The sequence below is a fragment of the Choloepus didactylus genome, chromosome 9, assembly GCF_015220235.1.
Source record: "Choloepus didactylus isolate mChoDid1 chromosome 9, mChoDid1.pri, whole genome shotgun sequence".
Taxonomy (NCBI): Eukaryota; Metazoa; Chordata; class Mammalia; order Pilosa; family Megalonychidae; genus Choloepus; species Choloepus didactylus.
In genome coordinates this window covers 111,879,423-111,904,349 of record NC_051315.1, presented here as the reverse complement: position 1 = coordinate 111,904,349, position 24,927 = coordinate 111,879,423, and the positions used below count along the sequence as shown (strand labels likewise).

Genomic DNA, 24,927 nt, shown 5'->3' with positions numbered 1-24,927 from the left:
ACTAAGTCAAGTAAGATGGAGGGAGAGATTCAGCTTTATCACTGAGCTCAGCCTTCCACTACCTCACTTTACGCTCTGTGCAATGAAAGCCAAAGGGGATAGGAAGGGCAAAGAGTAGCAGCTCTCTGGAACTCGACCCTCCCCATTAGGCTCCCGTCTCTTGCCCTTCTGCCCTGCCCATGACAGTTCCACTTCCACTCCCTCCCTCCAAGTGGCTCAAAGAAAGACCGGCGCAGAACCATCTGCAGGCGCTTCCAGCGCTTTATAGTTCCCTCCCGGACAGACGGACAGACAGTGCGGCCCACGCCGCCGGCCCGCATCATTGGCACCTTGGACACGGCCCCAGGCCCAACCCAGTCTCTGATTCCCTCCCGGGAGGATTCCGTCCAGACCCGACTCAGCACCTCGGAGAGCTCCCGCCCCCCCTCCCCCCTCCCTTCGGAAACAATCAAATAAATTAAAGTGGGAAATGGAACTAAGGATAAGGAAGCCTCCTATAGAGTGAAAAGAGTTTTCTTTCTCCTTCCACTTTCCACTGAGGCGGCGCCACCGCCGCGGTGACCTCTCAGGTTGATTTTGCCCCCAAACCTCTGCCTCCTGAAGCCGGCACCCCCCTCCCCCCAACTCCCGGCATGCAACACGTTGGAAAAGGTTGAGAGAGTAGGTGGGGGTGGGGTGAGAGACCATCCTGGTGGTCGTCTGGCCGCCCAGGGCTGCAGCTTCTCGCTGCACCTCAGTCGATCCAAATTAAGAATTAACCTTCCCTTTCATCTGGGGGATGGGTGGGTATCGGGACTCAGTTGAGGGAAGACATGGAGGGCGACATAGGCGGTGGGGGGGAGAGTAGACATGAGGGAAGATGATGACACATGACAGGAGAGAGGGGAAACAGGAACAAGAAGGGGAGATGCGGAGAAAGGTGCAGGGAAACGGGGCAAATAGGGGGCAGTCAGGCAGGGGGTAACATGGAGACAGAAAGAGTTCCCCACCCCCTACCCCCACCGCCAAAGAATGGAAAATGGAAAGGCAGAGGGGGAGATAAGAAGGCCAAGAGGAGGAGAGAAGATTCAGGAAGGAGGTGAGGAAACCCAAGGGAAGATGGACTAACAGACACGCAAAGTTGGGAAGGCGAAGACGTGGGTAGAATTGGAGAGAGGAAGGCGCAGACAGGCAGAAAGGTCGAGGCTGGGGGTTCCTTTCCGTGTTCTCTCCCGCACCCCCACTCCCAGCAAGCTCAGACGCTGCGGTCTCTAGCGTTCCGGCCTCCACCCTCCCCTGCCGGGTAGGGGCGGCTCCTTTTCCGCCCGGCCCCGGCGCAGAGGGACGGTAACAGCGGTGGCGGCAGCGTGATGGTCCCGGGGGCTCCGAGTACGTGTCGGGGGCTGGGGTGGGGGGCGGACGCGGCCCCCGGGCGTCCCTAGCGGTCCAGGTTCATAGTCCAGTGCTTGGCTCCGGCCGCGCAGCTGTCCCTGGCGGCCGAGGAAGCGGCGGGCGCCCCTCCGCTCGGGGGACCCCCGACGCCGGCGGCGACCTCGCCCTCGTTCTTGAGGTCCTGGAAGACCTGCGTGAAGAAGTGGGGGTCGGCGTTGAGCCGCAGCATCTGTGGGCTGAGCCGCTGGATGAGGCGCAGGCAGCGTTGCCAGAAGCGCTCCTTGTCGGGTTCCACGAGGAAGGGCTTGAGCGGGTAGGAGATCTCGTTGCCCATGTAGGAGTAGGCGAGGTAGAGGCAGGTGAGGAAGGCGGCCTGCAGCTCCGCGGCCGACGCCAACTCGTCCCCGCGCAGCGACTCGCGGCACAGCAGGTAGACGAACACCAGGTTGGCGGGCGTGATGAAGGCCTGGTCTTGCCAGCCCTGCAGCAGCAGCGAGCGGTCCACGCCGCGGAACCAGCCCACCAGCTCGCCGGGGCTCAGCTCCTTGAGGCGGTAGCAGCGCCGGCACACGAAGTCGCCCAGGCAGCGCAGCAGCTCGCCGGTGGACGCCTGCACGATGACCCGCCGCGGCGAGCCGCCAGGCACCGGCGGCGCCGCCTGCGGGGCTGGGGGCGGCGGCGGCGGCGGCTTTCCCCCGCCCGAGCCCGGCGGCGGGGCGGCTGCGCTACCTCCCGAAGGCGGCTCGCAGGTGGCGGCGGCCGCCGGCACGGTGGGCACGGGCACTGCTAGAGGCTTGGCGGCGCCGCCGCCGTCGGGAGGATCCCGGCCCTTGCGGAGAAGGTTCTCGCGGTTGCGTTGCTGGACCAGGGGGTCGGGGCCGGTGGACGCCGGTTTGGGCGTCACCTTCTTGCTGCCTTTCTTCTTCTTGGCAGACGCGGCCACCAGGCGCTTCCAGGTGAGCGCGGAGATGAGCACGGACGGCCGCTTGAGCCGGCTCTCGCCTTTGCCGCTCTTGCCGGCTGGCGGCGCCCCGTAACCCCCGAGCGCCTCGTCCCCCGCGGGCGGCGCCTTCTTCTTCTCCTCCGGCAGTCCGCCGGGCCTCCGGCCCTTGGCCGAAGAGGCGGGGGAAAGAGACAGCACCGTGCCCATCCTGCGGAGCGGGGCCGGCGCCCGGACCCGGGCGAAAACCACAGGCGGCGCCGCCGCTGCCGCCGCTGCTGCAGCCCCCGGGGACCCGGCGGTGGGGGGCCTAGCCCCGGCCGGGGCGCGGGGACGGGCGGGGAAGGTGGCTGCTGGGTTGCTTGGCGGCGGCTGCTGGGAGACTGAGCTGCGCCAGCTGCAGCGCTAGCCCCACCCCTTAGCCCCTTCCCTCGCCGCGCCGCGCCCCGCCTCACGCAGCCAATCCTCGCCCGAGCTGCCCTCATGTTTGGCAGCTCCTCTGACCAATAGAGTCTTCCACACCAATCTCAAGACCCGCCCCACTCCCCACCCTCCAGTCTTGGGTCTTCATCCTTCACCTGGGTACAGAGAAAGGGGGTAGGCGGCGGTGGTCGTTCGAGGGGCGCCCCCTCAGGGTCAGAGCTGCGGAGAGGGGTGACTGCTTCCGCCTTCCCCTCTAAGTTCTAGGGCCCTGGGTCAGCTTGTTTGGATGCACTGGCTTGTGGTAGCCAAGATGTCTTGGAGACATCCCCTCTCCTTAGTGTACGTGTTGGGCGGCAGCGTGGGCAGTGCGTGCCCTCACCCGACTGCCGGGCCCCAGCTGGGTTGCGCTGCACTGGCTCCTTCAGTCTGGCCAGGCTTTTTCTCACCCTCCCTCCCGACCTCCGGAGGGCGGCAGCAGGCGCAGTCTTGCTTTGCTTGTGAAGGGGTGCTGGCGGGGCTGGGGCCTTTCTGCAAGTCACAGAAGATTCCTGACTGGAGGGTGGGCGGAGCTTTGCCCCGAGGGGCCGCTGTTGCCAGCCTGATTCTCTGCAGCTGAGCCTGTCCAGAGAGGCCCTGGGCTCTTCTCTTGGGCTCCTCGTCACTGCCTTCACCCAGAACACACTCTGATCCCACTCTTGCATTGGATATGGATGGGTGGCCCCTGGGGAAACAGTGGAAATTGGATTAGTTGGTCTCCCCAGGGTTGGACTGCCGAGGGGGTCTCCTGTGCATAGGGAAGTCCCAAAGGGTTGGTTCAACCTGCAGCCCGGCCCTGGGTCCAGGTGGAGGTGGGCTTTCATCATTAAGTGTTTCCTGCCACTGTTATCGCAGGTGTCCTCACACCCAGGTGCAAACAATTAGTCTGGGTCCTCCCCATTTCTCTCTCTCTGGGGCTGTCTGTCCCCTCTTTAGTGCCAGGCAAGGCCTTTGCCCTGGATTTTGGACTAACCAGGCCTTCCCTGCACATTCTGAGCCCTGTTCGGGGCCTATTCTAACTGCTTTGTAGGACTGTGTCCACCCTGCTCTCTGTGGCTACCCCACATCAGGAATCTTCTGATTTCTTAAGGCTGGACCTTGGAGGTAGTTATGGGTTTGATGGAGAGAGAAGCCCCTGCCTACAGATTTGGCAAAAATCTGAGAATTGTCCCTGGAGTTGCCTCCATGCTCCCCACAGACCATCAACATGCTCCAAGGATTCATGCTGCCAGGGTGTGTTTGCATGTGTGTGTATGTATATGTGTGTGTGTGTGTGTGTGTGTAGTTCATTCCAGATAGGCTGTTCTAGAATCCCCTTGGGCTGTGCTCCAGCTGCCAGAAGCACCAGCTTTTCTTAGCTGCTGTACAGCCCCTGCTCACTCACCTCGTCGTCCATGGTGTGCCTTTGTCTTCATACCTCAAACCCCTTTACCCCTTTACACATGCAGACTCGTGCCTCCCTCTGACTTGGCACCCAGTGTGCACTTTCTCAACAGGGTCTCTCCTGCTCCCTGGGGTCTGATCTTTATTCTCTCACAGCCCAAATTGGCCTGCCATTCTCCACAGGTAGCAGAAAATGTTCCCTCTTTTCGGCTCCCATAATTGACCCCACTTCTACCTACAAGGCTTTCTGAGTCAGCCTCTCTCTGACACCCAAGGAACAGTCAGCTCACTGGTAGTTAAGGACGAGCCGCACACAGACTGAGCTGTGCTGGCAGAAACACTGGGCACATGGATCTGAGTGGCACGTGGGTCCTCCCAGCTCTGCTCCCGGGAGTCCCTCATTGATGTAAGGCCTTATGCTGGTGGCATTTAGGACAGGATCTTCTATGCACACCCACAGATGTCACCATTATGGTACCCACCATACCAGCCCAGCTGTGACCTCCTATCTTCCTCTTAGTAGGATCAAAAATTTTCCTCTCTGCTCAGGGCCCCCCAAGGAGCCTCAGAGGATCTCTTCACCTTACTGTGCCTTGGGCCTTCCTTTCTGGCTCATGGGCTTTCTGCCCTGCTGGTCTCTTCATACGCTCTGAATCGCTGAGGTTCTAACCCTGGGCCAGAACCCTCCCTCACACAGTACCCTGCCTTCTCTCAAGCTCTCACAATCCCACCTCCTCCAAGAAGCCTCTTTGGACTGATTGGAAGGGACCCAATGCTCTTTCTGACATCAGCCTTCCCAAGCTCCATCCCCAGCAGCGGCAGCAGATGCACGATGGCCCGATGGCCCGGGTGAGGGCTGGGCCTGGGCCCCTAGCCGACGATATGCAAGATGAATGGGGATGGAATTTTAAAGGGCAAACAGAAAATAATCAACACAGATCCATAAAGAGTGCTAGCATCTCAGTTACATACCTGCTGGAGGCACTAGGGGATGACAGAAAGGGATGTTCTGTTTTTACAGAGTGGAGGCCTACAGGGGTAACTAGAGTGAAATCAGAGACTGCATGGAGGAGGTGGGCTCTTTGGAAGGAAACATCTCCAGGCAATTCTGCTCAGATTCTTTCTCACTTTGACTATATGTATCTCCCTCTCTGAGAGGCCATAATCTAGGAAGCAGGAGCCAGGGGTTCTAGTCCACAGTTTATCAGCTGCATGACCTTGGAGAAGTCATTTCAGCTCTCTGGGCCTCTGTTTCTTCATATTTAAGATGTGGGGGTTCTTTATATTTTACTTTTATTATCAGGTCAAAACATGAATATTCAAAGAATAAGATAACATTTTGGGGCTTGGACTAAAAGATGATTCCTAAAGCCCCTTTCAGCTCTACAGTCCTGATTTTCAAAAAAATCAGTCCTATGAATCTGTTTTACTCTCTAGCTCCCGCCCTGTCTGGTTCTCCCTAATCTGTTTCCGTCTGACACGCTCAGTCTTTGTGTGCACAGCATCTGCATGAGGCTTGCACTTCTGCATTGCAGCCCAGTAGAGGGAGGGGAGGGAAACTCGTGTTCTCAGCAATGGAAATCCCCCTAGGTTCCTCCAACTTTAGAGAGGCCCATGAAATCTGGCGAGGCAAAGGAGAGCCAAGATAGCTGAGGCCCAGGGTTGTCCCAATCGACATCAGGGATGGAGGTCCCCAAACCCAAGGTCACTGAACCCCCATGTCTGGGCATCCGAATGCCTGGGTCTTGCTGCCTCCCAGGTGCCCCAATGATCCAATCCCACACCCCAGAGTCTCAGCTCATCAGGTGTGCAAAGGGGGGGCATGCACCAGCTCAGCCTTCTCGCCCTTTCCTGAGAACCTTACTCCAGGGAAGCTGGGGTGGGGAGGAGTAAGGCCCTGGGGAGGTGGTGAAGTGGAGCAGAACCCTCACTCCCACCCCCAGGTAATGGTGGAGAGTGGGGAGAGTGTTACTGACCAGGAGCTGCTAGGTCCCAGGAGTGAGACCCCGCATTCTCACTCTTTCCCACTTCGGCAGGCCCCTTGCTAGAAGGACTTAATTAAGGAGACTGAATATAGGTTCTTTGCAACAGAGGGTTGGGGGCACAGATTCCTCATCTGGGGCAGGGAGAGAAGGGGCCAAGGCTGAGATACTGCAAGGCCCAGGATGAAGGGGGCAGGGAGCACAGGGGTGAGCTGGGGGCTTCTTTTCTTTTCCATAAACTCTGCTTAAGGGGGAGCGGTCTCCCTTCCAGGTTATCTGCTGTCTCAAACCCTCCCTCCCCCCTCCTCACACCTGGACCTTCTCTCTCTAACTCCCTGGCTCCTGTCTTCACCTTCCGTTGTTGCACCCTGAAAACAGTTCTCCCTGCCCAGGCCTTCAGCATTCCCCCAATAGCTTTATTTTGCAGTTCACCTTTTCCTGTCTCCACCCAGCCCTTTTTTTGCCTCCTCCCTTTTGGTCTCCATTCCAAATTTCACCCCTCCCCACCCCTACTCCGTCTCCTCCCTGCCCCCGCTAGCGCCCAGCATAACGCTCCAGATGCAGGAGCAGATCAAGAAGGGCGGGGGTGGTGGCTGTTGCTTTTCTGGGATATTCTTAGCCTGTCTGGGGGCTGGAGCTGGAATCAGCGTTTCCATCTCAACCAGGCAGGTGGCTGCAGAGAAGCTGCCACTGTGGCTGGGTCTTCATCTCGTTCCCTGTCCTTTCCCCAGTTCCTGTTCTCTGTATCTCCATTCCACTCTGTGGACATAGTAGACTCTCTGTGAGGCCTGAGGTTCCCTCTGCCCCTAGCTTGGCCACTGTGAGGTCTGAAACACCCTGCTGTTGGAGACTCTTGGGTTAAAGAGAAGGGCCTTGGAGAACTCTAGCTCACATGCTCCTTGGATCTGCACATCCTTCTCTTCTCTGCACAAGGTCCAGCAACCCCTGGATGGTGCTTGGTCCTGAGGCTCTAGCCATGACCTTGAGAGCCCTTGTTATCTTGATTTACAGGCACAGCTCAGAGGACCTGGAGTTCAGAGAGCTGCCTTGGGAGAGAGGCTGAGCCCTGGGGTCCAGTCTTCTTTGGAGACTGAACAAGGGGCTCACTGGCCCAGATTCCCTCTAGCAGAGGGAGGGGCCAGGAAGAGATCTGGGTCATTCACAAACAGTGTAGAAAATGTTTGTCACCTTAAAAGACGCAGAGAGTGTGGGGGTTCCTATGTGGGCTCTGGAGTCACATGGGTCTGGGTTCAAATCTGGCTCCTCTACTTAAGACCCTGGCAAGTTTCTCAATTCCCCTGAAGTCTATAAAAGGGAACCATCATAGGGCTGTTGTAAGATTTTATTTAATCTTACAATGCTGGGCAATACTTGTATATTACCTGTGCTTGGTGCTTGGTGTTCAGAAAATGTTATTCATTACAAATTGTATTGTTATTTTTACAGAGGAGGGAAGTTTTTTTTTCTCTTTAGAACATTCTTCATTAAAGGGCTAGGATGGTACTCTCATTTCTCTCTTTATCTCTCTGGGTTTTTGTTTTTTGTGTTTTTGTTTGGGGGGGGGTTTGTTGCCATTTTGTTTTGTTTTGTTTTGTTTTTGGTTTTTGGTTTGTGAGACCAGAAACCTGTCCTTTTTTCTCTGCTTCTGTGCAGGCAGCCACCACTACTCATGCTGTTCCTGAAAAGCTGTTTAATTTGACCCCTGAGGTCATGAAGACCTGATAATGTGTCAGGCCCTGGTTGTTTTCTCCCAGCCCACTGCAATCTCTTGTTAATTTCAGGAACCTCTGTGTGCCTTTAACACCGGGCATCATGCTGGCTCCATTTTCTGACTGTGCTTTTTGGGTGGCTGCTTATCCCGCATCCCACTGTCTCCCCAAAGCTCCAGAGAATCCGTGTCAGATCAGCTCTGCTTTGTGAGGGTTTTGAGAAAATGTCCTGCAAAATTATAATATCCATATTAGCAAATACTAGTTGAGAAACTGCAGGCAAGCAGATAATGGGCAAAGTGCTGGGAGCACTAAGAGATGTGAGGTAGGGCCCCAGCTCTCGAAGAACATATAGCATGGAATACAGAGATTGAAAAATAATAATAAATAGTAGTAGGATGATCCATGCCCTATGATCAGTTGCAGATGATGGGATGTGACAATTCTGGCTGACCCTGCCCACCCCCACCACTCAATATTGTAGCTCAGACCCTGGCTAATCCATGTCCAGCTTGCCCTGAATTCTCATGGCTAAGCAACCACTCAGAAAGGAGTTGAAATCACTTCTTAGCTGAGGTTTAGTTGCTCCACCTGGTCGTGTCCTCTCATCTATGCTGGTTTGCATGTATTATGTCCCCCAAAACTCCACGTTCTTCAATGCAATCTTATGGGGGCAGACATATTAGTGTTGATTAGGTTGGAATATTGGATTAAGTTATTTCCATGGAGATTGACCCACTCATCTGTGAGTGACACCTTTGATTAGGGTGTGACCTCTTGATTGAATGTTTCCATAGAAATGTGACCCCACCCATTCGGGGGGGGGGTCTTGATTAGTTCACTGGAGTCCCATATAGAGAGCTCACAAACAGAGGGACCTCAGAGCTACTGAGAGTGACATTTTGAAGAGGAGCTGCAGCTAAGAGAGGACAGAATGCCCAAGAGCAACACTTTGGAGAATGCCATTTTGGAACACAACCTGGGAGCAAGCGGACACCAGCCATGTGATTTCCAAGCTAACAGAGGTTTTCCAGACACCAGTGGCCATCCTTCGGTGAAGGATGCCTTACCTTGGACACTTTATGGCCTTAAGACTGTAACTTTGTAAGCAAATAAACCCCCTTTATAAAAGCCAATCCATTTCTGGTATTTTCAAAATGGCAGCATTAGCAAACTGGAACACCATCCCATGGCCTTCTCTATCTGACACCAAGCTAGTGATGATATTGGGCCAGCACTGGGGGCCGGTGGGGGGGGTGGGCTTTGAAGCAAGTTCATGAATTTACACTCTTCTCTTCCTGGTCTCAAAATAGAAAAAGAATTCTTTATTTTGCCCTATTTTGAGCAAAAAAGCCATTCCTAATTTTAAAAGATAGAGGCATATATATTTTATTTTGAATAGGGAGCAGAGAGGAAGAAGGCTGTCCATTAGATTCATGGTTCCTAAACTACTCTGCCCAGCAGAACCACCTGAGGGAACTTTATGAAAATGTAGTTTTCTGGGCTCTGTCTCAAACCCAATGAATCATTATCTCAGGTGGGGCTCAAGGTGGGATCACTCAAAGGAAAAGTCAAAAGGGAAGGGAAAAAACCCAGGGAGATAGTTGGAGCCCACCTGTTGCTTTGGCAGAGCACCGTCATTGTGGCTGTCAGCCAGGAAGCCAGTCCCACTAATTTGCCTTAGGGAAGCCACATTCCCTACACTCTCAATCCATATGGCTTACCTGGGGCTAATCCCTACCTAGACCCACTGTCCTGGTCATAATGGTTCAGGTATGTGCTGGTGACCCCAGCCAGTCCAGTGAGACTCAGTTCTTGGAGTTTTACTAGAACTATTGGGAAAGAGGTGCTTTCCTCTGGTAGGATGAAAGCCTTGAACTGCTGATGACTCTCTTGCCTCCCTATGGAGAAAGCCATCTGAGCTAGTGCACAGGAAAGCAGAACCAAAAGATGAATAGAGAGATTCCTGATATATTTTTAGCTCCAGGATCCAGCTCGATATGATGCGATTCTATGAGCCAATAAACTCTTCCCAACCCCTTTTCTAATGTTAAGGTAACCTGAGTTGCAAATCTAACACTTGGGTGAAAAAAAGTCCTGACTAATAGAACTCCTGGCCTGGAAATTTTCCTTGTGGAAATTTGACTATAATTTCAGAGAAGTACATGTTTGGTTTTAAAAACTGAGGAGGTTGTCCTTAATGTCTGGGTTGTCGTGCATGTCTGGGCCTGGAGGAGGCACTGTTGACCATGGCTTGGGGTTCTGACCCCAAGGCCTATTTCTTGCTGGATTCCTTGAACAAACTCCCTGAAAGAACCATAACTGGTGATTGGAATTTTTCCTCAAGTCCCAGTGACCCTTCCTCAAAGTAAAAGTCTGGGGATAGGAAGTCCCTATAGCCTGCACAATTGTCACGTCTTCATTCTGGGCTGCCACCAGGTTGCATTCCTTGGGTACCAGCTTCCTGGTAAAATAAGAAATTTAATGCTTCATGCTTGATTATACTTCTGAATCAGTTTTGCTTCCAACCAGTTTGAGAGGTAGCTGTGGCCAAACAGAACCATTTGTTATCATCAGGGGCTGTTAGCACAGTGTCTCTGAAGGGGTTGAGCTTGAGTTGCCCCAGGATTCTTGTTGTCCAGGGCTCCAGGACTCATTGTCTGGCCTGCCTTGGGGGAGCTCTCTCAGGGGAGTGACTAGGGTTCCAATCAAACCATAACCTGGTTGCACCTGTCTTTTTTTTTTTAACTTCAAGGCTGTTTACTTTCAGGTAGTTTGTGAATTTTTCTGCAAATAGGACAATATTTTCCTATCCCATTCCATGGTTCAAATATACAATCTTGGTGGCAATTCTATGGCTACTTGGACATCCATGATTCATTTGTCCATTCATTCTTTCATTTGCTCAACTAATATGTGAGTAGGTTAAGAAATTTCCTTTAAAAATGTTTGTTTTTATTAAATTAAATCTGACTTTTAGCCCAATCCTGTTGGGGTGGAGGGAAATTCAATTTTAGTTGTTAAACCTCCCAAAGGTCACACAATATTCTAGGAAATGGAGAAAGGTATCTAGCACAGTTGTTTGGACCAACTCATTGTCCAAGCCCACAAAACCCTCAAAGTCTGATATCTCTACTGTTTCTAGGCTATGACTGAGAGGATCAGGAATCTTTAATATTGTTATGCAATATATCAGGCATACAAAAAGGTATAAAAATTAAAACAATAAATCCATCTAGTCTAAGTAATAAAATATGGCCTATAAATTCAGTCCCCTTTGTCTTCTCCTCCTCAATAGTCACCTCCTCCTTCCCACCACCACCCCAACAGAAATAACCAATATTCTAAATTTGGTGTTCATCCTTTCCCTATATTTCTTTTTTTTTTTTTTTTTTTTTTTTTTTTTTTTATCATCATTTTATTGAGATATATTCACATACCACGCAGTCATACAAAACAAATTGTACTTTCGATTGTTTACAGTACCATTACATAGTTGTACATTCATCACCTAAATCAATCCCTGACACCTTCATTAGCACACACACAAAAATAACAAGAATAATAATTAGAGTGAAAAAAAGCAATTGAAGTAAAAAAGAACACTGGGTACCTTTGTCTGTTTGTTTGCTTCCCCTACTTTTCTACACATCGATCCATAAACTAGACAAAGTGGAGTTTGGTCCTTATGGCATTCCCAATCCCACTGTCACCCCTCATAAGCTACATTTTTATACAACTGTCTTCGAGATTCATGGGTTCTGGGTTGCAGTTTAATAGTTTCAGGTATCCACCACCAGCTACCCCAATTCTTTAGAACCTAAAAAAGGTTGTCTAAAGTGTGCGTAAGAGTGCCCACCAGAGTGATCTCTCGGCTCGTTTTGGAATCTCTCTGCCACTGAAGCTTATTTCATTTCCTTTCACATCCCCCTTTTGGTCAAGAAGATGTTCTCCATCCCACGATGCCGGGTCTACATTCCTCCCCGGGAGTCATATTCCACGTTGCCAGGGAGATTCACTTCCCTGGGTGTCTGATCCCACGTAGGGGGGAGGGCAGTGATTTCACCTTTCAAGTTGGCTTAGCCAGAGAGAGAGGGCCACATCTGAGCAACAAAGAGGCATTCAGGAGGAGACTCTTAGGCACAAATACAGGGAGGCCTAGCCTCTCCTTTGCAGCAACCGTCTTCCCAAGGGTAAAACTTATGGTAGAGGGCTCAACCCATCAAACCACCAGTCCCCTATGTCTGTGGTCATGTTAGCAACCATGGAGGTGGGGTAGGCGAATACCCCTGCATTCTCCACAGGCTCCTCAAGGGGGCACTACATCTTTTTTTTTTTTTTTCCTTGTTTGTCTTTTTTCTTTTTTTTTTTTTTTTTTTTTTTAACTTTCCCTTCTTTTTTCAAATCAACTGTATGAAAAAAAAAGTTAAAAAGAAAACAAACATACAATACAAGAACATTTCAAAGAGACCATAGCAAGGGAGTAAGAAAAAGACAACTAACCTAAGATAACTGCTTAACTTCCAACATGTTCCTACTTTACCCCAAGAAAGTTACATACTATAGCAACATTTCAGTGAACTTGTTCCTACTACATCCATCAGAAATTAACAGACCATAGTCATTTCTGGGCATCCCCAGAACGTTAAATAGCTTATCTGTTCTTCTTGGATTATTGTTCCTCCTTCCTTAATTGCTCTCTACTGCTAGTTCCCCTACATTCTACATTATAAACCATTTGTTTTACATTTTTCAAAGTTCACATTAGTGGTAGCATATAATATTTCTCTTTTTGTGCCTGGCTTATTTCGCTCAGCATTATGTCTTCAAGGTTCATCCATGTTGTCATATGTTTCACCAGATCGTTCCTTCTTACTGCCGCGTAGTATTCCATCGTGTGTATATACCACATTTTATTTATCCACTCATCTGTTGAAGGACATTTGGGTTGTTTCCATCTCTTGGCAATTGTGAATAATGCTGCTATGAACATTGGCGTGAAGATATCTGTTCGTGTCACTGCTTTCCGATCTTCCGGGTATATACCGAGAAGTGCAATCGCTGGATCGAATGGTAGCTCTATCTCTAGTTTTCTAAGGAACTGCCAGACTGACTTCCAGAGTGGCTGAACCATTATACAGTCCCACCAACAATGAATAAGAGTTCCAATTTCTCCACATCCCCTCCAGCATTTGTAGTTTCCTGTTTGTTTAATGGCAGCCATTCTAACCGGGGTTAGATGGTATCTCATTGTGGTCTTAATTTGCATCTCTCTAATAGCTAGTGAAGCTGAACATTTTTTCATGTGTTTCTTGGCCATTTGTATTTCCTCTTCAGAGAACTGTCTTTTCATATCTTTTGCCCATTTTATAATTGGGCTGTCTGTACTATTGTCATTGAGTTGTAGGATTTCTTTGTATATGCAAGATATCAGTCTTTTGTCAGATACATGGTTTCCAAAAATTTTTTCCCATTGAGTTGGCTGCCTCTTTACCTTTTTGAGAAATTCCTTTGAGGTGCAGAAACTTCTAAGCTTGAGGAGTTCCCATTTATCTATTTTCTCTTTTGTTGCTTGTGCTTTGGGTGTAAAGTCTAGGAAGTGGCCTCCTAATACAAGGTCTTGAAGATGTTTTCCTACATTATCTTCTAGGAGTTTAATGGTACTTTCTTTTATATTGAGATCTTTGGTCCATTTTGAGTTAATTTTTGTGTAGGGGGTGAGGTAGGGGTCCTCTTTCATTCTTTTGGATATGGATATCCAACTCTCCCAGCCCCATTTGTTGAAAAGACCATTCTGGCTCAGTTCAGTGACTTTGGGGGCCTTATCAAAGATCAGTCGGCCATAGATCTGAGGGTCTATCTCTGAATTCTCAATTCGATTCCATTGATCTATATGTCTATCTTTGTGCCAGTACCATGCTGTTTTGGCAACTGTGGCTTTATAATAAGCTTCAAAGTCAGGGAGTGTAAGTCCTCCCACTTCGTTTTTCTTTTTTAGAGTGTCTTTAGCAATTCGAGGCATCTTCCCTTTCCAAATAAATTTGATAACTAGCTTTTCCAAGTCTGCAAAGTAGGTTGTTGGAATTTTGATTGGGATTGCATTGAATCTGTAGATGAGTTTGGGTAGAATTGACATCTTAATGACATTTAGCCTTCCTATCCATGAACATGGAATATTTTTCCATCTTTTAAGGTCCCCTTCTATTTCTTTTAGTAGAGTTATGTAGTTATCTTTGTATAGGTCTTTTACATCTTTGGTTAAGTTTATTCCTAGGTACTTGATTTTTTTAGTTGCTATTGAAAATGGTATCTTTTTCTTGAGTGTCTCTTCAGTTTGTTCATTTCTAGCATATAGAAACATTACTGACTTATGTGCATTAATCTTGTATCCCGCTACTTTGCTAAATTTGTTTATTAGCTCTAGTAGGTGTATCGTCGATTTCTCAGGGTTTTCTAGATATAAGATCATATCATCTGCAAACAATGACAGTTTTACTTCTTCTTTTCCAATTTGGATGCCTTTTATTTCTTTGTCTTGCCGGATTGCCCTGGCTAGCACTTCCAGCACAATGTTGAATAACAGTGGTGACAGCGGGCATCCTTGTCTTGTTCCTGATCTTAGAGGGAAGGCTTTCAGTCTCTCACCATTGAGTACTATGCTGGCTGTGGGTTTTTCATATATGCTCTTTATCATGTTGAGGAAGTTTCCTTCAATTCCTACCTTTTGAAGTGTTTTTATCAAAAAGGGATGTTGGATTTTGTCAAATGCTTTTTCAGCATCTATTGAGATGATCAATTGATTTTTCCCTTTCGAGTTTTTAATGTGTTGTAATACATTGATTGTTTTTCTTATGTTGAACCATCCTTGCATGCCTGGAATGAACCCCACTTGGTCATGGTGTATGATTTTTTTAATGTGTCTTTGGATTCGATTTGCAAGTATTTTGTTGAGGATTTTTGCATCTATATTCATTAGGGAGATTGGCCGGTAGTTTTCCTTTTTTGTAGCATCTTTGCCTGGTTTTGGTATTAGATTGATGTTAGCTTCATAAAATGAGTTAGGTAGTGTTCCATTTTTTTCAATGTTTTGAAAGAGTTTGAGTAAGATTGGTGTCAGTTCTTTCTGGAAAGTTTGGTAGAATTCCCCTGTGAAGCCATCTGGCCCTGGGCATTTATTTGTGGGAAGCTTTTTGATGACTGATTGGATCTCTTTGCTTGTGATGGATTGGTTGAGGTCTTCTATTTCTTCTCTGGTCAGTCTAGGTTGTTCATATGTTTCCAGGAAATTGTCCATTTCCTCTACATTATCCAGTTTGTTGCCATACAGTTGTTCATAGTATCCTCTTATAATTTTTTTAATTCCTTCAGGATCTGCAGTTATGTCACCTTTTTCATTCATTATTTTGTTTATATGGGTCTTCTCTCTTTTTGATTTTGTCAGTCTAGCTAGGGGCTTGTCAATCTTGTTGATCTTCTCAAAGAACCAACTTTTGGTGATATTTATCCTTTCTATTGTTTTTTTTGTTCTCTATGTCATTTATTTCTGCTTTAAATCCTTGTTATTTCTTTTCTTGTACTTGGTTTAGGATTGGTTTGCTGTTCATTTTCTAGCTTCTTCAGTTGATCCATTAGTTCTTTGATTTTGGCTCTTTCTTCCTTTTTAATATATGCGTTTAGTGCTATAAATTTCCCCCTTAGCACTGCTTTTGCTGCATCCCATAGGTTTTGGTATGTTGTGTTCTCATTTTCATTCGTCTCTATAAATTTAGCAATTTCTCTTGCTATTTCTTCTTTAACCCACTGATTGTTTAGGAGTGTGTTGTTTAACCTCCAGGTATTTGTGAATTTTCTAAGTCTCTGATGGTTATTGACTTCTAATTGTATTCCATTGTGGTCAGAGAATGTGCTTTGAATAATTTCAATCTTTTTAAATTTATTGAGGCTTGTTTTATGTCCCAGCATATGATCTATTCTGGAGAAAGTTCCGTGAGCACTAGAAAAGTATGTGTATCCTGGTGATTTGGGATGTAATGTCCTGTAGATGTCTGTTAAATCTAATTCATTTATCAGATTGTTTAGGTTTTCAATTTCCTTATTGGTCTTCTGTCTGGTTGATCTATCTATAGGAGAGAGTGATGTGTTGAAGTCTCCCACAATTATTGTGGAAACATCAATTGCTTCCTTTAGTTTTGCCAATGTTTCTCTCATGTATTTTGTGGCACCTTGATTGGGTGCATAGACATTTACGATTGTTATTTCTTCTTGCTGAATTGCCCCTTTTATTAGTATGTAGTGGCCTTCTTTGTCTCTCAAAACATCCCTGCATTTGAAGTCTATTTTATCTGAGATTAATATTGCTACACCTGCTTTCTTTTGGCTGTAGCTTGCATGAAATATTTTTTTCCATCCTTTCACTTTCAGTTTCTTTGTGTCCCTGTGTCTAAGATGAGTCTCTTGTATGCAACATATTGATGGTTCATTTTTTTTGATCCATTCTGCGAATCTATATCTTTTAATTGGGGAGTTTAATCCATTTACATTCAACGTTAAAACCGTGAAGGCATTTCTTGAATCGGCCATCTTATCCTTTGGATTATGTTTGCCATATTTTTCCCTCTCTCTATTAATATCCTTTATTGTACCCATACCGAATCTCTTTAGTACTGAACCTTTCTCCAAGTCTCTCTGTCCTGTCTTTGTTTCTCTGTCTGTAGGGCTCCCTTTAGTATCTCCAGTAGGGCAGGTCTCTTGTTAGCAAATTCTCTCAGCATTTCTTTGTCTGTGAAAAATTTAAGCTCTCCCTCAAATTTGAAGGAGAGCTTTGCTGGATAAAGTATTCTTGGCTGGAAATTCCTCTCACTCAGAATTTTAAATATATCGTGCCACTGCCTTCTCGCCTCCATGGTGGCTGCTGAGTAGTCACTACTTAGTCTTATGCTGTTTCCTTTGTATGTGGTGAATTGCTTTTCTCTTGCTGCTTTCAGAACTTGCTCCTTCTCTTCTATGTTTGCCAGTGTGATCAGTATATGTCTCGGAGTGGGTTTATTTGGATTTATTCTATTTGGAGTTCGCTGAGCATTTATGATTTGTGTATTTATGTTGTTTAGAAGATTTGGGAAGTTTTCCCCAACAATTTCTTTGAATACTCTTCCTAGACCTTTACCCTTTTCTTCCCCTTCTGGGACACCAATGAGTCTTATATTCGGACGTTTCATATTATCTATCATATCCCTGAGGTCCATTTCGAGTTTTTCAATTTTTTTCCCCATTCTTTCTTTTATGCTTTCATTTTCCATTCTGTCATCTTCCAGGTCACTGATTCGTTGTTCAACTTCCTCTAGTCTTGTACTATGAGTGTCCAGAATCTTTTTAATTTGGTCAACAGTTTCTTTAATTTCCATAAGATCATCCATTTTTTTATTTAGTCTTGCAATGTCTTCTTTATGCTCTTCTAGGGTCTTCTTGATTTCCTTCATATCCCGTACTAGGGTCTCATTGTTCATCTTTAGTTCTTTGAGTAGCTGCTCTAGGTGTGTCTCTTCTGGTCTTTTGATTTGGGTGCTTGGGCTTGGGTTATCCATATCATCTGGTTTTTTCATATGCTTTATAATTTTCTGTTGTTTTTGGCCTCGTGGCATTTGCTGACCTTGATAGGGTTCTTTTAGGGTTTGTAGACCAGTTGAAGTCCTTATCTCTAATTTATCAGAGCTACAGCTTCGTGGAGTACACTTTCTCTAACTAACCAGCAGGTGGCGTCCACGAGCCACCTGTTCTCCACAAGCCAGATCTCCCCTGCTTAGCCTTTTTGGTGAGTGGGGGAGTGAGTCTTGTGGGGCCCAATTGGTGTCCCAAGCTTGCGTGTGTAGTTGGTGTTGCCTGCCCTGTATGTGGGGCGTGTTTCTGGGCAGTCGGGGAGGGGGGGTGGCCCTAACAATCAAATCTCCCTGATGATCCTAGAGTTTTAAAGCTACTGCAATAGTCTAATCCTTCAGTTCAGTCCTGCCACAGTTTGTCTCTGCCACTGACCCACAAGTCTTTGGTATTGGCGTATGGCTCCTGAGACTTGCAAGTGGGCCCCTCTTCCAGGCTGTGCACCCCAGGTCCTCTGTTGAGGGATGACTGTGCTATGTCACAGGTGAGTGCCGTCCCCCCAGGGCAGTTCTGGGCTGCTGGGCTGTGTTGGGAGGCTCCCAGTCTGCTCAAATGATGGCTGAATGGGGCTCTGTTAATTCACACTGCTCCCCCTTCCCAGCTCTGGGACATTCAGCTGAGGTTGCAGGGAAGGCTAATGTCCACGCCCAGTTTTGTGGTGTGTGCCTGTTATTTGAAGCACTTCCGTCACACTGGGTTGTCTGGGGCAGCTCTGGGCTATGGGGCTGGCGATGGGCAGGAGTGTTTCCTGTCCACCAGGATGGTGGCTGTGAGCGGACACCCCCCTTTTCTTGGGAAGTTGTGTTGTTTAGTGAATTTTCTCAGCCACTGGATTATTGCCTTTTGTCTCAGAGCTCTCTTAGTTCTGCTCTTGACTTGACGTGCCCAAATTTCAATTCTTTGAAGCTTTCTGTATTGAGCTTCTTAGAGTAATTGTTTTAGAAAAAGCAAAAAGGATTTAAAAAAAAAAAAAAAAAAAAAAAACGGCCCTCCTCAGAGATCTAATGGGTTATTGAAATGCTAATAGACAAAGCAACCAGGGCCATTAAGGAAAAGTGCCCAGGGCAGAGAGATCAGCCTTGCTTCGGGATTTGCATATGCGCCTCAAGGCCTGATCTCCGCCCTTCCCCTTTCTGTGTTCACCAGAACTCCAAAAATCCTCTGCTTTTATTTTGGAGTTTTTCGTGTTGTTTTTTTTCTATGCCTGTCTCCTCTCTGCTGGGTTGGCTGCTCTCAGAGTCTCTGGTGTCTGGCCTCAGTCTGTCTATGGTTGGAGTTTGAATCAGTAGAATGAGTTTCCGATGAGAGCAGCCACTGCAATTCTCCCTTCTCCTTCCCGGAGCTGACAGCCCCTCCTCCCCCGGGACTGAGCCTGGCAGGGAGGGGCGCGGGTCCCCTGGCCGCAAAAACTTACAGATTTCGCTGATCTCAGCAGTTCCACGTTTTCATGAGTGTTGTATGAAGTATGCCCAAAGACAGATTGCTCTGTGGTGTCCAGTCCACGCAGTTCCTGGCTTTTTACCTACTTTCCTGGAGGAGTAACTAAAACATACAGCTCACCAGTCCGCCATCTTTCCCTATATTTCTTTATTCTCTAACTACATATGTAGATATCCTGTCTAAGCAAATGTGTGTGTGTTTCCTATTGCTGCGTGACAGTTACCACACACTTACAAACTTAGCAGCTTAAAACAACATCCTTTACTAGCTCACTTCCGTAGGTCAGAAGCCCAGGTGGGCTTGACTGGGTTCTCTGGTTAGATTTCACAAGGCCAAAATCAAGGACTGGTTCTTATCTGCAGGCTCTGGGGGAAGAGGAGGCTTCCAAGCTAATTGAAGTTGTTGGCAATTCCTTGATGCAGTAGGACTGAGGTCCTTGCTTCCTTGCAGGCTGTCATTTGGGGACCCCTCTCAGCACCATGTGGTCCCCTCCATCTTCAAAGCCAGAAACAGTGAGTCCAATCCTTCTCACATTTGGAATGTCTCTGACTCCACTTCTTCAATTAGCTGGAGAAAGCATTCTTCTTTTAAAGGGCTTATGTGATTAGGCTAGTTAGGCTCAACTAGATAATCTCCTATCTTAAGGTCAACTAATTATTAACTGTCTTACCTTGCCAGGGCTGCTATTACAAACACCACACAGTGGGTTGGCTTAAACAACAGGAATTTATTGGCTCACAGTTTTGAGGCTAAAAGAAGCAGAAAATCCAGACATTTGCAAGGCTTGCTTTCTCCCCTTTGACTGGCTTTCTGGTGCTGGCTGCCAGCCATCCTTGGGGTTCCATGACTTTTCTGTTACATGGTGATGGCCTCTCCTTTCCTGCTTCTGTGAGTTCTGGGTTCTCTTTATAAGGCCTCCAGCAAACTGGATTAAGGCCCACGCTGATTCAGTTCATCACACCTTAGCTAAAAGTAACATTTTCAAGAGGTCCTGTTTACAATGGGTTCACACCCACAGGACATGATTAAGATTAAGTACATAAATTTGTTGGGGCACATAATTCAACCCACCACAGCAACTTTAATTACATCTGTCTGTCTATCCATCTGAATTTTAAATATTTTAACTTTATATAAGTGTAATCATGCTATTTTAATCTGAAATTTGCTCTTTTTGCTTAACATTTTAAGATTTATCCTTACTGATGTTGATTTTTGCTACTATATAATATTTCACTCTATGAGTATAGCAAGATTTATTTATTTCTCTCCTGGTGATGGATATTTAAGTTGCTTTCAATTTTTTTTTATTACTACAAGCAAAGTTGTTATAAATATTATTTTATCTATTCCTAGTGCACAGGTGCAATCATACCTCTAGGTGTATACCCAGGAGTGGAATTGCTGGCTTGTTGGGCATGCACATTTTCAACTTTGCTAGATATTGCTAAATTGTTCTCCCAAGGGGTTGTACTAATTTACACTCCCCACCAGCAATATATGCACATTACTTTTGCTCCACATCCTTACCAACTTGTGATATTGTCAGATTTAAAACTCTGATCACTCTGATATAGGTAAAATAACCCATTGTGGTAATATGTGAATTTCATTTATTCAACAAATATTTAACAAGTGTCCACTACAAGTCAGGCAATGAACAAAAGTGGACAAAGTCTCTGTTATCATGGAGTTTCAACCTGTGGGAAAGGCAAATGTGTGTGTGTGTGTGTGTGTGTGTGTGTGTGTGTGTTTGCCGTAAGGGGTTTTTACACAGGATTACAAGACCCCACATAACCTTCCTTCTGCCCCCACCTCTTCAACCTTAACTTTTACTTTCCCGCCCTGCCTTGGCCTCCCACTTTGGCTTTGCACTGGCTGTTTCTTCTGCCTGGAACACTCTCCCCAGTTCTTGGCTGGGCTTCCTCCCTCATCTCATTCAAGGCTTCGGTCAAAGCCATGGTCTTAATGAGGTCTACCCTAACCCCTCTACTTAGATTGCAATCGGCCCCTTGCCTCTCTCCCATTAATCCTATTCTCCCTCACTCTGCTCTATATTTTTCTTTGGAACATGTCGTCTTCTAACTTTCTATATAATTTTCTTTATTTATTATGTTCATTGTTCCAACCACATGCATGTTAGAATATGAGATCCAGAATTTTTGTGGGGTTTTTTTGTTCACTAATGTATTCTAAGTGCCTAGAACTCAATAAATATTTGTTGAGTGAATAATTGCTGCAGAGGAGGTAGTGTTCTATATTATATGCTATATATATACTTTATAGAGGTTTGGACTTTTGCCATTTGCAGTTTCCTCTTCCATGAACTATCTGCTCATCTCTTTCATTTATTTTTTAATTGATTATCTATTGAACATAATTCTCTTTTTATTTGTAGAATTTCTTTATAAATTCTGGGTGGTAATCCCTTATTAATTACATGTGGTTTGAGTCTTCTCCCAGTCAACATGTTATCTTATCACTATGTTCAAAAAAAAAACTCTTTATGTTGAAATATTTTCAAGCGTACAGTTACAAAAGTAATACAAACCCCATACAGGGAACCCCAATTTATCCAAATTCCCCCAGATCCACCTATTTTAACATTTTGTCACATGTGCCATATCATTCAATCTATCTATATACCTCCCTACCTCTCTACCTATCACGTATCTATCTATCAATCCATCCATTTATCTATCTATCTATGCATCTATCAGTCCATTTTCTGAAAACTTTAGTGTAGGTTGGATATTTCATGCTTCTTAACTTGTAATATTACCATGCACATTTCCTAAGAACAAGGATATTCAGTGAAGTGCAGTTATTAAGTTCAAGAAATAAGTTTACAGTCTATATTCAATTTTTTTTCATATGTCCCAATAATGTCCTTTTCTCTTCCCTTTTTAGAACCCATCCAGGATCATGCATTGCATTTAATTATCATTGTCTTTTTCATTAAGTTGTGGGAACAGATATATAACAAATATTTTCCCATCTCAATCACTCCCAAGCATAACTTTGTTGGATTAATCACCTCCATAATGTTATGGTACCCTACCTTCCAATACTAAAACACCTTCATCTCCTCAAACAGAAACCCTACACCTATTACGCATTGACTTCCTCTGCCCCTGCCACTGGCAGCCTGTACTCTAATTTCTGTCTCTATGAGCTTGTATTTTCTCTGATATTTCCTTTGTACTTACCATGGGGCTTAAGTTTAACATCCTATATCTATAACAAACTCATTTGTTTGGATACCGTCTTAACTTCAGAGGAATACACAGACTATGTTCCTGTACCCTCCATCCCTCCACCTTTTTGTAGCTCTTGTCACAAATTGCATGTTTATACATTGTAAGCCCCAATCCACTGATTCATCATTACATTTTATATCTTTGCCTTTTAGATTCTGTAGTAAGTAAAAAGTGGAGTTACAAACCCAAAATACTATAGTATTTTTGGCATTTATATTTACACATGTTGTTACCCTTACCAGGTGTGCCGGTTTGAGTGTATTGTGTCCCCCAAATGCCATTATCTTTGTGGTCTTGTGTGGGGCAGAAGTTTTGGTGCTGGTTGGATTTGCTTGGAATGTGCCCCACCCAGCTGTGGGAGATGATTCTGATGAGATGTTCCCATGGAGGTGTGGCCCCGCCCATTTTGGGGTGGGCCTTGATCGGTGGAGCTATATAAATGAGCTGACTCAGAGAGGGAAGTGAGTGCAGCTGGGATTGATGTTTTGAAGAGAAGCAAGCTTGCTAGAAAGGAACGTCCTGGGAGAAAGCCGTTTTGAGGCCGGAGCTTTGGAGCAGACGCCAGCTGCCTTCCTAGCTAACAGAGGTTTTCCGGACACCACTGGCCGTCCTCCGGTGAAGGTACCCGATTGCTGAGGTGTTACCTTGGATGCTTTGTGGCCTTAAGACTGTAACTGTGTAGTGAAATAAACCCCCGTTTTATAAAAGCCTGTCCATCTCTGGTGTTTTGCATTCTCCAGCATTAGCAAACTAGAACACCAGGGATCTTTATTTCTTCATGCAGCTTCATTCTATTGTCTATTGTCCTTTCCTTTCAACCTGCAGAACCCCCTTTAGCATCTCTTTTAAGGCTGATCTAGTGGTGATGAACTTCCTCAGTTTTTGTTTATCTGGGAACATCTTCATATCTCCCTCATTTTTGAAAGGCAGTTTTGCTGGATATAGAATTCTTGGTCAGTAATGTTTTGCTTTCAACACTTTAATATGCCATACCATTGCCTTCTTGCCTTCATGGTTTCCAGTGAGAAATCTGCACTTACTCTTATTGAGGCTCCCTTGTGACATATTGCTTCTCTCTTGCGATTTTCAGAATGCTCTATCTTTGGCATTTGACAGTTTGATTATAATAATGTCACAGTGAGGATCTATTTAAGTTTATCATGTTGGAGTTCATCAAGTGTATTTTATGTGTATATTCATGTCTTTTGTCAAATTTGAGAAGTTTTAAGCCATTATTCCCTTAAATATTTTCTCTGCCCCTTTCTTTCTTCTTCTGGAACTCCCACAAGGCATATATTGGGAAACTTGATCATGTCCTACAGATTCCTCAGGCTCATTCACTTTTCTTCATTCATTCTTCTTTGTGCTCCTCAGACTGGATGATTTCAATTGTCTTATCTTCAACTTCGCTGATTCTTTCTTCTTCCAGCTTCAATCAATTGCTAAACCCCTCTAGGGAATTCTCTTTCTTTGGTCTTTAGCTCTGTTTGGTTCCTTTTCATAATTTCCATCTCTATAGATATTCTCTTTGTTGCACCTATCATTTTCCCAATTTCCTTTAGTTCTTTGTCTATATTTTCCTTTACTTCTTGGGGCATATTTAGAACCATTTTTTAAAGAGTTTTTTATGGCATAAAAGGGCAAATATTGTATGGTCTCAGTAATATGAACTAATTATAATGAGCAAACTCATAGAATTAAATGAAGAATATAGGTTACCAGGAGCTAGACTGAGGGTATAGAATAGGGAGCTGATGCATAATTTGTACAGAATTTGTAATAAGTTTGATTGTAAATGTTTAGAAATGGATAGAGGTGATGGTAGCACATTATTGTGGGTGTAATTAGCAGTGCTAAATTATGGGTGTGATTGTGTTTGAAAGGGGAAGTTTAGGGTCATGTATGTCACTAGAAGGAAAGCTAGAGGATAAAACATGGGACTGTATAACATAGCGAACCCTGTTGTTGATGATGACTGAGGTTAACAGTACAAATATAAGAATGTTCTTCCATGTACTAGAACAAATGTCCATCACTATTACAAAGTGTTAGTAATAGGGTGGTAGATACATGCATAAAAAATGCAACTAATTCAAACTATGGACTATAGTTAATAGTAATATTATAATATTCTTTCATCAGTTATAACAAAGTTACTATACCATGGTAAATGTCAATAATAGGGGGGTATAAAGGATATGGGAATTTTTTTTTGAGCAATGAAAATGTTCCCAAATTGATTGTGGTGATGAATGCACAACTCTGTGATTTTATTGAGAGCGATTGATTGTGCATCTTGGATGGATTGTACGGTGCATGAATAAAAAAAACTGTTAAAAAGTCTTTGTTTGGTATGTCCCAGGTCTGGTCCTCCTCATTTTTGGTTTCTACTGCTTTTAACTTATCCTTTGCCTGGATAAGTTTTTTTCGTTGTATCTTGTAATCTTTTATTGAAATCTGTATGTTTTGATATTTTAATGTGTTATTTCTGGAATTTAGACTCTGAGGCATCTGCTCCTTAAGCTTGTATCCAGCTAGTGTTATGACAGAGCTTCCCTTGGATGCAGGAGCAAAAAAATAAAAAGGCAGGGGAAGACACCTCTCCAAGTCTTTGCAGATTGACTTGTGCAGTGCTCTCTTTAGAGCTTAATCATACAATGAGTTTAGAGACTAGCTCCCGGCCAAAAAGTAGGAGCTTCCCTGATGATTTCTGTGCATGTGCATGCTTTCTG

The 24,927-nt window shown here is 45.7% G+C and overlaps 1 protein-coding gene across 1 annotated transcript; it reads right to left on the bottom strand.

Annotated features, from left to right (window-relative positions):
- Positions 1–420: 420 nt before the first annotated feature.
- Positions 421–2,678, bottom strand: CDK5R2 (cyclin dependent kinase 5 regulatory subunit 2). The gene has a single exon (XM_037849825.1). It carries the CDS (start codon positions 2,519–2,521, stop codon positions 1,418–1,420), a length of 1,104 nt encoding a protein of 367 aa, XP_037705753.1. The 5' UTR covers positions 2,522–2,678; the 3' UTR covers positions 421–1,417.
- Positions 2,679–24,927: the final 22,249 nt, after the last annotated feature.